A 13,949-nucleotide genomic window follows, 5' to 3' on the forward strand; every position below is an offset into this window, starting at 1 on the left:
CTTTGTGTAAACAAACAAGTGAAATAAATGCAAAACTTTATTATAGTGAATTTTGTAAGTAAACCTGAATGTGTTTAAAAATCAACTGTCCTAGTTTTCAAGAGAGTAATGAAACAAATGGAAAAGACGTATTATCGCAAATGTCCAAGGCAGGTACAGAGCCTAAAGTTACCTTCAGCTGTGTACATCTGTCAAGAAGTTGCTGCTGTTTCACAGTTAACTGCCTGTAATTAAAAGCTATTAGCAGTACAGTTTCAGGAGCAAATGTAAGGCCTCACCAATTCAAAACCAGTTGAACCGGCACTCTTACATGCACCACTCACTAGGCACCCCAGATGAGGACGGCAATGAATGCTGAAGCAACTGTGGAAGTTACATCAATGACTGAATGCAGTTACTAAAATTATTAGAGATGCTGATTAGAAATTAGGGTTAATAATGTTGCTAGTGACAGACCAGACTCTTCATTAGACTGGAATCTGATGCGTAACATGCTTCTAAGTAACAGCACTATGAAAGGTCATTGAAAAACTAGATCAGGCCACATGTCCACTACTCAGCTGCTTAAGTCAGGATGAAGCACAAATTTTGTGTGCAGAAAGAAAAAAAAAAAAAAGGCTGCACTTTGTATGTAAAGATGGTGAAGATGAGGGAGCAGTAGTAGCAGCATAGATTATCACAGGGTTTGTATTTCTAAGAAACTCCTGCCAAAGACCTTCCCTGAATAAAAGCAAAGCACATTTTAAAGTAGATTTACAGCTAATTTGTATGCCCTATAATCTTTCACTTTCTAAAATACATATTTTGATTCACGTCTTGTAAAATGTCCTCATTTTTCACAACAAGCAACAAAAGCTTTAAAAACAGAACTTTAAAATTAAAACTAGCAATATACTTGTAAGAAAATATAGCAAACTGGCTTTCTTGCAGCCTTTAAAGTGTTGTAAATAATACAGGAGATCAGCTGCGGGAAAGGAAGTTCATTGCTTGGAATCTCCTGATTCATTCCAGGGGCTGGATCATGAAGACTGCTTCCGTCAAAGAAATTGCTCCTCTATCTTCTACTCAAAACTCCAGAACTTGTTAAGAAGGACAAATAAGTCTCTCTCCACTATCTTTACATGCTGCATTGCCGAGACCTCTAGCAAGTTTGTAACAAACATTGAGTGTCCATATATTAAACATTAAAAGCACAGAAATGAATTCTGTGTAATTTGATAAAAGCTTTTCTGGGCTTCCAACCTGACCCACTTGTATAATTTTCAGTAACAAATTGTCATCAAAGTTACATTAAAAAAATAATCTTACCATAAGCCATCAATACAGACAGCTGTTTTGAAAGAGAAAGGACTGAACAGGTCATCGTAATTTCTAGATTTCATACACTTTCTCAGAAAAAGGAGAAAGGCTAAGCAAATGCAGCCAACTGAGTTTGTGATGCTAATGCCCTAAACTCTTCAGAGATAGGTAAGCCTATCTCTAAGCATTGTCATTTGCCCTGTAGTAGCATCAAATGCCCTTAAAAAATGCTCCCCGAGCCCTGTCCCCAAGGAAAGAGGATAGAAAGAGCTTGAGGACGACTTGATACTAAGCACTGAAATAAATTCAGTGTTCTGAGAAGAGCTCAGTGGAAAAAAAAAAACAAAACCCAAAAGCTGAACAATAATTTTGACCTTTTTTCTCTATCTTTACCAATATAGGATTAAAAACCTGAACAGATTACAGGTACTATTCTACAAGTCAGTTATGACACAAAATCCTATTTCCAAAGTCAAAAAGCATTTTGTATGTTATAGCAAATTTACTTACTTGTTGCCGAATTCTTGGGTTCCACCTGATGTAGTAATTGACCCAGAGCTCTAAATGACGCATACTGGCTACTGGATAGAGTGCTCGATTTAGCTCTTTAGTATAAAAAGGATTGGTATATTTAGTTTTTTCACTGTTTATCAAAGACCATAATGACAACGTTTTCTCAGTCACTTTCTAAAATGAAATTGAAATAAGAACAGTAAATATTTGCACAAAAGCAGGAAATCCATCACAGAAGCCATGGTTACATTCTAAAGTTAATATACTTCTGATTTACTTAGAAGCATAGTAAGTTACTGTTATTAGAAATATTTCAAAACAACCAGTGCTTGACAAATATTTTAGTGACTGCATAGTCTTTAAGCTACCAAACCCAAGGAATTTACCATGCAACTTATCCTGTAAAAAGAATAAAACCAGTTCAAAACCACTGTAATACAAGGAATATAACCAAGCAATACAACCCAAACTTCCTGTAATTATCTAGAGTCAAGACAGCGATACAATTAAATATGACTAACCTCTTTTTCTCGAAGAGACTCACTGTTATACAAGAAAGTACCAAACCGGCAGCTGTACAAGTGATCCAGGATTGTAATTAAGAACTGCTCATTGAATTCAAAGGCTGTAGGAAACTAAAAGCAGAAAAGACACATTTGTTCCTTACATCATAAAAGCAGGGAGAGATGCACATGCCCTGGTTTAAGAGGCTAAAGGCAGCATGTAGAAGCCTGAATACATCTACAAATAATTTTTAGGATAATGCTTTCATATACTTTATATAGCAAAGTAAGTGTTCAGATGGCATGAGATGTTCAACGTCAAACTATTCCCTGAAAAAAACTCTTCTCAAAATGTTCTAACTGCCTTGAATTTCTAAAAACAAGAATCAAATACAGAACGGTTACAGTTACATTTTTACCAGCAAAACAGTAAGATATCCATAGTGCACTCTTTATAGTGCAGCACCATACAGGAAAACAAGGGTCAGGGGTCCTCAAACTTTTTAACCAGGGGGCCAGCGCACGGATGAAGTGGCAGGCAGTCATCTGCGGCTGCTTGGTTTCCCCCCCCCCCCAACCCCTGGCGGGGGGGGCGGGGGGCAGGAGCGGGGGGGGGGGGTTCTGTAAATACTAGGGGTCGGATTGAGGACCCTGGGGGGCTGTATTCAGCCCGCAGGCCGTTGTTTGAGGACCCCTGGTTTAGCTCCTAATCTTTGTCCCTAAACGGACTGAGTTTGCTGCTTTGTTTCATTAGTTATTGAAAATATGTTTACAGCACTCAACAGCTCCCAAGCTTCCTTTTCAAGCTTTGACAAAAGAATGTTTGTCCCTGTGGTTCAAAGGACAGTTCCACAAAAACTGAAATGAAACAACAGATGCTATTAAGATAGTGTGATACAATTCCTGTAAAAGCATTCTGCTGGGTCACATCTCTCGATATGTTTCCGAGAAGCTGTCCTGGTTTTAGCTGGATAGTTAATTTTCTTCCCACTAGCTGGTACAGTGCTGTGTTTTGGATTTCATATAATAATGCTGATAACACAATTACGTTTTTAGTTGTTGCTAAGTAATCTTTATATTGTGTCAAGGACTTTTCAGCTTCTCAGGCCCTGTCAGTGAGAAGGCTGGAGAGGCACAAGAAAATGGGAGGGGACGCAGCCAGGACAGCTGACCTGAACTAGCCAAAGGGATATTCCATACCATATTACAGCATGCTCAGTATATAAGCTGGGAAGAACAAGGAAGGGGGGGATGTTCAAAGCAATGGCATTTGTCTTCCCAAGTAACCATTATGGGTGCTGGAGCCCTGTCTTCCTGGGCATGGCTGAGCACCGCCTGCCCATGGGAAGTGCTGAATGAACGCCTGGCTTGGCTTTGCTTATGTGCCTGGCTTTTGCTTTACCTATTAAACTGTCTTTATCTCAACCCATGAGTTTTCTCACTTCTACTCTTCCGATTCTCTCTCCCGTCCCAATGTGGGGGGAGTGAGCGAGCACCTGCATGGGGCTTAGCTGTCAGCTGGGGTTAAACCACGACAGAAGCCTGTAACCAAGACAGGCCAGCTTTGCATGCATAGCCAATGCCATGTTAAGCAACATAACCACAGCTTATATACGCCTTTTAGAAATATGGTAGAGACATGGTATCGTTTAAAAGCAAATCCACTCTTTTGGACTACAGCATCAGAGCACAGAGGTATGCTGTCCTCTTCAAATACTTTGGTTTTAAATAAAGACCTAGGTTTTTAATTCAGTAATCTCTTAACAATGCTGCCTTCTGAAGAATGATATAACATACCTGTTTAGACATCTGCCACACACAATCAATAAACTGGAGAAAGATTGGCGATCTGTCTGCATCAGCGTGATTTTTATCACCGTGGCCTATTCTCTGAAATGAAGCAATACAGCCTCCTGTTAATCGAAACAGTTTATTTTATGCCCAATAGACATTGTTTCTTATTTTGCACTAGCATATTAGTGCTTCAGTAATATAACAACCTGTTTTTATAACTTCAGAATTAGTTATTGCACCAAGGAGGAGAGATTCAGATATACAGAAGCACTGCAAAGCTGTTCCAAAGACATCAAATTCCAAAGTGATAATTGGTCCTGTTATAAAAACCTGCTAGTTATTGGACAAGCAGAACCATTAAAGTATCCATTATTTTGCAAATAATCAAGACACGTTTATGTAATAATTTTGTCAAAAGCCAAGTTATATACTTTGTCTTCTTTTTGTAACTTAAGCCACTGGAGAAACTCGATCATCAAACTATCCACACAGATTCTCCTCTTCCCCCTCCATACTTGAACCTAAAGATTCATCCTGAGGTAGACAGTGAACATGAGTGAGCTCAAAGAAATGTTCATGCTCCTGACAGAAAATTAACACACATTTCTAAAGTTTCGGTGAGTCACTTATTCTGAGGAGTCCAAAGTAACAGTTAAAGGCATTCTCCCCACAGACAAAAAGCAGGTTTGGTAAAAGCCGTTTCCTTCCTTTTCACATTTGATAGCTGAGAACAGGTAAGAAATGCAGGGAAAAGAGATTCTATTAACTCCATAATTCTGCTCAAATATACTGGCCTGGAGGAGACAAAAGAAGAGCATGTATGTTGAACTAAGATGCTGTCTCTCTGCCCGTAAGACAGCAGGCTTAATGTCTTAAGGATGTTAAGAGTTATAAAACCAGTACACTACAATGATTTGCAAGATAGTTTGAAATAATAGAATTGAATGGCAGGAAATAGAGTGAGATGAGGGATTGTAGCCGAACTCAGTGAACAGTAGCAAATGACTAGGAAAACACTGTAGGGAAGACAAACAAATTGGCCTCCTTGCTCTCCAGTTTTTATGGTTTAAAATACATTGTATCTGTTAACAGAGTCATATATGTGTTCAGTAATGAGTGAATGTCCTTCCACTTTCACTACGGCTAGAAGTTTTAGGATGTCTGAGTATTTTCCATCTATAATTATGTCTATGTCTCCTATTTCTTACATTAGACTGCATTATTAGAATGACATTCTAGATAGAAAGCATTTTTAACACCTGCAGAGTGCACCAAGTTCACTATACATAGAAAAGCAGGGGCAGGGAACCCCTTTTCAACAAGGGGACTTATTGCGTGCTTCATTAGACAGAAAATACTGGGAGGAACTACAAAGTAGTCTACTATTTAGTTATTTGTTATTAAAACATCCAAATTGCAGCCCTAGTAACATGAAAACATGACACTTGCACTAATCCAGACAATACAAGAAACTCCCTACTCTTCTCCAACTCCCCACTTGAAGGAGGGCATAACAACAATAGTTTCAGAGATGAGTTTCAGGAAACGCTACCTGCACCGAAGTGCCTGGTCCTCACTATTAAAACTCACAGATCTATCAGGTAATAACCAAACTAAAACAGAGCATGTATGATCAAAATATTTTCTGTTTGCATTATCATTTTTTATCATAGAATTATGTTGGCTAGAAAAGACCTTTAAGATCATTGAGTCCAGCCATTAACCCAGGACTGTCAAGTCCACCACTAAACCATTTCCCTACGTGCAACATCTACACATCTTTTAAATACCTCCAGAGACAGCGACTCAACCATTTCTACAGAATACTCCAGAAAATACTTCACTATAAGCTGAACAGCCCATCCAATCCAAATATACGGTACTCTCAACTGCGGATGGCTACAGGAGAGTGGCTTCAACCATTTCCAAAGATTACTACTTGAGTGAGAAAGTTGGGGAAAATAAAACAGTAGTTTAAGCAAAAGCAGGCTATTTAAATCATCCTTATTGCTGCTACATTGTCAGAGATGAACAGGTGGTCTGAGCTAGTCATCTGGAAGGGGTGCAAAAGTCCTACCTCACTAATAGGAGAAAAACATTATCTGTTGAGAGAGAACAAACTCTTTTGATTATTCAAAATAAAATTAATGGCTTAATAAAAAGAATGATAGATTACTTAGTTTTTTCAGAATGGTGAAGGACACACGGATCTCTTTTTCAAGCTGTCTGTTAAAGCATAACATGTGTGCTAGGCTACAGGTCTCCTAGTTATACAATCTCATTTTATCTGCACCATGACTATAATGTTTTTAAAAAATACGAAATAAAATACAAGAATACAAAGGCAAGCCAGTGTTTTTCCTGTGGCTGTACCATAGACAGAATACTTCAAAGTTTTATGTAACACACCACTACTAGAAGACTACAGGTAAGTATACAAAAAAAATGGACTATGACAGATACCACTCCCAATGATCAAAATGCAAATCTCCTAAAGGTGCTCTGAAGCTTAGAATGTCAGATCAAAGACTGCTGCAGCATACAAGCACACTTTGTACACTGTACACACACCATACAATAAATGGTGAAGTGGTTCACGCTCAGTAGCTATACATGAATTTCCAAGTGGCTGAGACAGTCTTGCAAACGTAAAATGGGCATGAAATACACACATAGGTATATTCTTCCATTTCTTGATTTTTTCCAGATTGCCCATTTTCCAAATTTTAGCAATATTAAGTAGTATCTTTAGAATATTCCACTAGGGACAAGTTGTCTGTGCAAATGACTTCTCCTGAAGGTGTGGAAACTTCTTGCTGTGAATTACAATGTTCAGCATCAACAAGCAGCACTGTTGTAAAGCTCCCAACTTATGTTTTAAGTTTACATATCAAAGCACACTCACCCTGGCAATCTATTCTGCTCCTCCAGGTTCCTCATATAGATTTCCTGATTAAATGGTAAGCTACCAAATTTAAAACAAGTTCCACTGAGACTCTGAAATGTTTCCTAACATGAGCACCCTTGACTTTGCACTTCGCATTATGCATGGATATTAAGGACTTGCTACAGACAATTTCTACTTAACCTTCTAAGCACCCAGAAGACAGAACAGAACTAGAGCCAGCATCATCAGTGACAGCCTCTTGAGAGCTATTATGACAAGGGTAGAATACTGGGAAGCAGCATTCAAAACATCACTTAAAAGACATTGGCCAGATTCATTCATATGCTTCCGATAACATCCAAAATAGTCCAAAGGGAGGGTGAAGGAAAAGCCCCATGTTCCAGCCTTATTTCATCATCTTTTGAAAAGTTTGAGAAGACAATTTTTCTGCCTTCTCATTTCCTTTGCTTAATAACCACGACCCCAGTAACCCTAGCAATTCTGTGTTTTCAAAAGCGTGTAAAGAACTAAATATAAGTTCTCATAGAAAGAACAGCAAAAAAAAATTAACTGAACAGGTCCAAAACCAAAAGCTCTTCTCAGATTTACCTGGAAATGTTTTAAATCAGAATTCCAAAATAAAGAATTATCAAACCCTGACACAATGACTAGTTTAATATTAAAAGCTTTTTAGAACATTAATGTTGCATGGTTCTTGCAATTATCTTCTAATTCTTACCGATGCAAATTTGTGTCCAAAGCTTATCCACTCTTTTTGCACCAGAACTTCAAAGCCTTCAATTGTTCTGTAGTAGCTGTCTAGCATCAACATGGCCAGCGACGTTAGCTGTGCTGTCCGGTCCCAGCCATCACTGCAGTGAACCAACACAGAGCTCCTTCCTGAGGACACCCTGTCTGCCACTTGAATAGCTCCCGTCAAGACAAGCTAGCAAAGAGGAACAGACACCAAAGACCACTAATTAGTGTTATCATTCTAACAAAAATAAATTGATTTATTTGTATCTACACAATATCTTAATTGATACTATTTCCATTAAAAGACCCGAGGAACATGGTGTAGTCAATTGGAAAAGAATTTTCTAGGAGATCAAGTAAATTTCTGGTATAAAAATAGAGAAACAGATTGGTTCCCTAATCCCTTAGTAAGGTCTAATTCATCTCACAGCAAATTCTTAAAAAATGGGGCAGAAAGCAGTAACCTTGATAAATCAAAGAACATAAGCTTCTTTTTTAAAGAAAGAGAGGATTTACCATAGGATATACTCTCTAAAAAAAAAAAAATCTGTATTTCATTTGGCTCCTTTCTTTCAGCTAAATCACTGAAATATTTCAGTTGTTGGACAAAGGAACTTGTACCCTTCTAATATGCTTATTTTCCAAATATTAACTTAAAATGAAAATTTATTAAGTAGAATTCATTACATAATCTCTCAATACTTTTGCATAGCTATACTTGAGGCAAAAGGTCCAAAGGTCAACCAGTAAGAACACTGGTGAATTACCAGTTTAAGTATTTTATTTGTGCTACAAGGTGAAAATTACAAAATTTACAAACACATTTACAAGATTTATTTACAAAACTATAATCCACAAAATAAAGTTACATACATACTGACAACTGAAGTAATTACTAATCCTTCACAATGACAGCTATCTATAGTCCGGCACTGCTAGAAACAAAAAGAAATCTCTTCTCTTACATGTGAAGGCAATCAGACTAACAATGCATTCCTCTGTTAAAGACTGGTATTTGACTTGAGGTAGACAATAAATGTTGCATTTCACCTACTGTTGCTTAATAATGTTAAATCATAATATACTCTGCTGGCTTTGTAGTCCAAGTAGTTCAGTGTGTTCTGTATCAGGACTATCTCAAAGTCCAGCAAAGAAAGCAAGTCTGACATGACAGGCTTGGTCAAGCGTTATTTCAAACAGCAAAAAGTTACCTTTATATGTTCTAACCAATGGGTTGATTCCAGACTCGACAACCAGTGTGATTCTTCCACATTAGGGTAAACAATGTCCTTCAACTTCTTCAAAGATTCCCGCATGACATGAATATTATGAATGTCCAAGAAGAAAAGTTCTGCGTTGGGATATGCATCTTCACCTTCATATCCACCCCCAGTTGCCTACAAACAAGAGATCTAAAATTAACTTTAGTCACATATAGACTGTTGTAGCAGCTCTTCAACAGAACAAGAAGGGACTGAATTTTGTTTATACTTTGTTTTGTAGTTGAGCAATATGTAATTTCAGTTGCTTGTTTAAAACATCAGTCTCTGATACAAACTTTGGAGGAGCAAATGCTGGAGAAGGATACTTGGGGGCCTTCCTTTGTCCAAAAGGACAAAGTGTATTACATATAGCCCATGGCCAGAATGGCATTCAAGTTGCTCCAGGTAGCCTAGTTCATTTCAAAATCTCAAGGGAGTAACCCTAAAAGTAGTAGATTAACACTACAAGGTTGTTTGAACTATGGGGCCTGGAGACCTTCCAGTCGGACTGAACCAGCCAGGTTATGGACAGTGGGCCGGCATCGCATCAGTCAGGACTCAGACTGCTTTGAGAATAAAAAGCCACTGGTACCTTCCCCATTACTTTTGAGATTCACAGTGGAAATGGCTTTTCCTTGCCCAACTGACATTACAATATCAGTATTTTTTTTCTTCGTTGATGTTCACTTTTCCCACCCAGGCGTAAACAAACTCATGTTTCTGAATACAAAAAGAGATCAACTTACTTCCCAGACAAATCATTAAGGTTAAATTAAAATTAAAGTACACCACACAAAACAGCAATTACTCATAACATATGAGATCATCACTACCAGGGAATACAACTGCTCATTTGTTTCTGTATGAATTAGAAATTCAGTCAAAAGGATTTGTCTGTTTCTTTACACCACTAATTCAAAGGAGAACAAATCTCAGGTATACCAGTGCAAACTTGCTAATAAAAAGAACAAAACCAAAAATGCTTTCCTGTGTTTGAACTGCCTAGTTTACTAAAATTGAAATGACACTGAAATAGATAAAAATGATAAAATGTTTGGCCAAGTGTCACGGTTTCAGCTGGGATGGAGTTAATTTTCCTCTTAGTAACCACTACAGTGCTGTGTTTTGGCTCCGATGCGAGAACAGTGTGGCACACTGATGATTTAGTTGTTGCTGGGTAATGTTTATACTAAATCAAGGACTTTCCGGTTTCTCAGGCCCTGCCAGCAAGAGGGCTGGAGGGGCACAAGAAATTGGGAGGGGACACAGCCAGGACAGCTGACTCAAACTAGCCAAAGAGGTATTCCATACCATGGGACGTCATGTTGGTATATAAAATTAAGGGGGGTAGCCGAGGATCATTGCTTGGGGACTGGCTGGGTATCGGTCAGTGGGTGGTGAACAGTTCTACTCTGCATCACTTGTTTTCCTTTATCCTGTTCCCTGTGGATTTTATTCTTTCCCCCACCTTTTCATTATAACTGTTATTGTTGTTATAGTAATTATTATTATTCTTTCATTTTTATTCTGTTTCAATTAATAAATTGTTCTTATCTCAACCCTCAAGTTTTACATTCCTTTCCAATTCTCCTCCCCACCCGTCTGGGTGGGGGAGTGAGCAAGCAGCTGTGTGGTGCTTGGTTGCCAGCTGGGGTTAACCCACAAATCCAACTAAAATTAAAGAGTTCAGTTAAGAATAAGCTATGTTTCATTTAAGAATTAAGTTCAAGAATCTTAGATTCTGCCTCTAAGTAGTAAATTAGTAGTAACATTTAAGTTTACTTAAAAGCAACTTTTCTAACGTTAACTTTTATGGCTGAAGACTAAATGTGTATTTGGATCATTAAGAAGTTAAAGAGCCACATAAGTAGAAAGTCCATTCTACTGCTGCTCTCCCAAAACACTGAATCACCACCACTACAGAGGATGTGCCTGGTCACAAAAGGAAGTGGAAAACCCACACATACTTCAGAATGCAGTGCCACTGATGAGATTTTTCTGAATTTAGCTGTAAAATTGCATTTCCTGCAGACAACAAACCCATGCCATTCCATGAATTGTGGTAACTAAATTTTGCCTTTGTAAGCCATTACAGCCACCAACTACACATCAAGACACATCAAGCAACCACCTAGGGTACAGTATAGCCTTTGCCCGTTAATACCACCTACATTTCTGTATACTAGCACAGTATTCTCTATTCTATGCTTGCTATCTCCTTCCTCAGATGTGGGGGTATTCTCTGTGCCAGGGTTTGTGCTAAAAGAAGCGATGACACTATTTTTCTCTTTCCTTTGAGTATCATGAAGTCCTGGTGAGGAATAACTGTAATTTTAGCATCAGGGCTGCTGCAACTCCTACTGACTGTGTGGTCTTGACCTATGTACAAAGAACACAGGAATGCATGAGTAGCATAGCCCAAGATTTTGCTTACACTAATCTTCACAGCTGTTCAAGAAAACTTTTCTCAGTGCTGATCAACATCGGCTTGCACTCTATGACACTGTCCCTCAGACCTAGCAATGCACCCTACTGCTTTTACCGCTATGATTGTTTCATATTTAGGCATATCAGGAGTTAATTTCAACACATAGGTGAAATATACCAATTTAAAAAGCTGAAAACTGTGTTTCATACTTCAGTGAGTATGTGTATATAAAGTTCAGCCACAATACATCTTTGAAACAAATGGGGTAAAAGTTTGAGTTTGTCCAAGAACTGAGGAAAAATTTAAGGTAATATAAGAATTGACATTCCTTCCACAAGGCAAACAGAAGGATTACATGTTTTGTTCACCCACAAAAATTCAGTCTGCAGAGGATAATGCAACTTGCAAGCAACTGACACAGACCCTCAAAATACAAACCATCAGATGAAAACCTAGCCAAACAGACCCTAGGATACAGTTTCTGAAAGTGTGTGTGCTATACAAAAAAAGCACCTCATTTCTTCCTTAATAAATTATATTCCCTATCAAAGAGAAAAAGGGCCATAAAGGTACATGTATGTGCTTTTAAGCTGCGCAGAGCAAAACACTAACATTATTGTCCCTCTTGAATTCTGAAGCAACTTAATGTTTGTAACACAGAAACCTCACAGAGGCCAAGAAGCTTTACCATTTCATGCTCCTTTCAGCACAAACATTGAAGAGGACTCATTCCACTAAATTAGTGTTCATTTTGTGCCAAAAAACTACTCAGGAGCTGTAATTCCTTCTCTCCCAGATAAGCACACTCATTATTTCCCCTAAGATGTCAAACCCTCTCAAGCTCATTTCTCTCATGCTCTTTGCTGTGCAGACACACACCTTCACTAATAAGTACTGAAGAGCACACCCACTTCATTTGTGCTTGAAGTTCAGTGTGTAAGGGACTATCCTAGACATGGGAGTGAAGTTTGTACATTCTCATACGAAGAAAGCATTAAACTTGTGTCCTTCACCGCCTCTCCCTAATTAGGTTTTTTCATATGAACATGGAGCACAACAAAGTCTGATGTGCTCTATGTGTGGGAAAATCACCTTGAGGCAGGGAATTAGAGAAAATTGGGTCCTAACAGAAGCGTAGGTGTTTTTTTTTTTTAGGGTAAAGTACAGCTACCACCTTCAGGATGGTTGGCATGTATCACCAATGCATCTACATGACCACAGTTCCCTAAGCAACACATCCTGCCAGCTCAGCACATGCTGATAGGAGTAATGGAGGATGGAGCAGAGTGCAGACACCACAGCCAGGCTCTGCCATGCTCCCTGCAGGAATGGGAACTCGATGGCACCACACAGCTGATCAGCTGCATACCAGTTGCTGTATGAAGAATCCATGAGATGCCTGTGGCTGAGCTAACCATTGTGGTGAAATTACTTTCCTCAGATGAAAATCTCATTGTAATACTAATGCATACCTCCCTCCCAAAGTTACCTGCTTCCAAGGTACTACTACATCTCACTGGGCACACAATACCAGTTAGTAACAACAATATGTATATAGTCACTCAAGCTCCACCTAAATGTGATGGAAATGGACTAGTCCTGGACTGAAATAAGTCCAAAGGGGGAGAATTGTTGTCTAAACTCCCAGAGCCAAACAAAGGATGCCTAACAGTGGGCTAGGCTTTATGCACACAGCCTTCCCAGGACAGAACTTTTCCAGAGGATATGAAGCAGAGCTGTGGCTTGCACAGAGGTGGCATGTCACTCAACAAAGGGCACGCTCTACAGCACAGCCTTACATTTACCTCACAGTGCAGGTGTAGTCCTATTAGATTTCAGTCCCGTGCTAAGATCTGTGCTTGACTACTAACAGACAGGGTAAAGCGTGTCTGGAAATCCACACAGGGTCCTGAAATCCTGCTTATGACCTGCTTAAGGCATTCATGGCCTTGAGCCCCGATATTTGGTTATGTAAATATATATTTATTTACGTAAGTTTATGTACATTAAGATTAGTACTGCTCCCACAAACCTCCTCACAGAAAACTTGACACTAAGTCTCCTTCCCACCCCCCTTCACAAATATGACTATTAAGCATCTGTTTACCTTGTTCGCGACTGCATTGACATTGGGCCTAGCATCATAGATGGTAAGTTTTGAGATTTGCCCATTAGCTTCCCTGATGATATCAAGGTATCTTTCATCATCTTTATTCCGCTTGCCACTCATTCCAACAAGAGGCTGACTGCAGCGCATAATAACAGCTTGAGTCTCTGGATGAATCCATGACAGAACCTAGTCACGTGTCAAAAACACATCAGAAGAAATATATTTTATTAACAAATTGTAACTTGAAATGTCAAAGTTACATTCTTTAAAAGAGCTAATATGAAGGTTAACACTTCTTTTTTTTCTTCAAAAGATAATCCCCAGACATTTAACTGCTTCCACTGTAGTCTCATAAAATTTAGTATTAATAGTAATAATCTTTAGAAGAGTTCGTTCT

The 13,949-nt window shown here is 38.7% G+C and overlaps 1 protein-coding gene across 3 annotated transcripts in view; it reads right to left on the bottom strand.

Annotated features, from left to right (window-relative positions):
• MTM1 (myotubularin 1) overlaps positions 1-13,949 on the bottom strand; it is a 48,755-nt gene that overhangs the window by 2,789 nt on the left and 32,017 nt on the right. For all 3 annotated transcript variants that reach the window (XM_055727572.1, XM_027799493.2, XM_027799494.2), the window contains 6 exons: positions 13,550-13,738; positions 8,964-9,149; positions 7,736-7,942; positions 4,113-4,205; positions 2,334-2,447; positions 1,810-1,986 (listed from right to left, as the gene is read on the bottom strand). In XM_055727572.1, the coding sequence (XP_055583547.1) occupies positions 1,810-1,986; positions 2,334-2,447; positions 4,113-4,205; positions 7,736-7,942; positions 8,964-9,149; positions 13,550-13,738 (966 nt within the window). The remainder of the gene's footprint in view (positions 1-1,809; positions 1,987-2,333; positions 2,448-4,112; positions 4,206-7,735; positions 7,943-8,963; positions 9,150-13,549; positions 13,739-13,949) is intronic.

The sequence above is a fragment of the Falco cherrug genome, chromosome 15 (genome assembly GCF_023634085.1).
Source record: "Falco cherrug isolate bFalChe1 chromosome 15, bFalChe1.pri, whole genome shotgun sequence".
Taxonomy (NCBI): Eukaryota; Metazoa; Chordata; class Aves; order Falconiformes; family Falconidae; genus Falco; species Falco cherrug.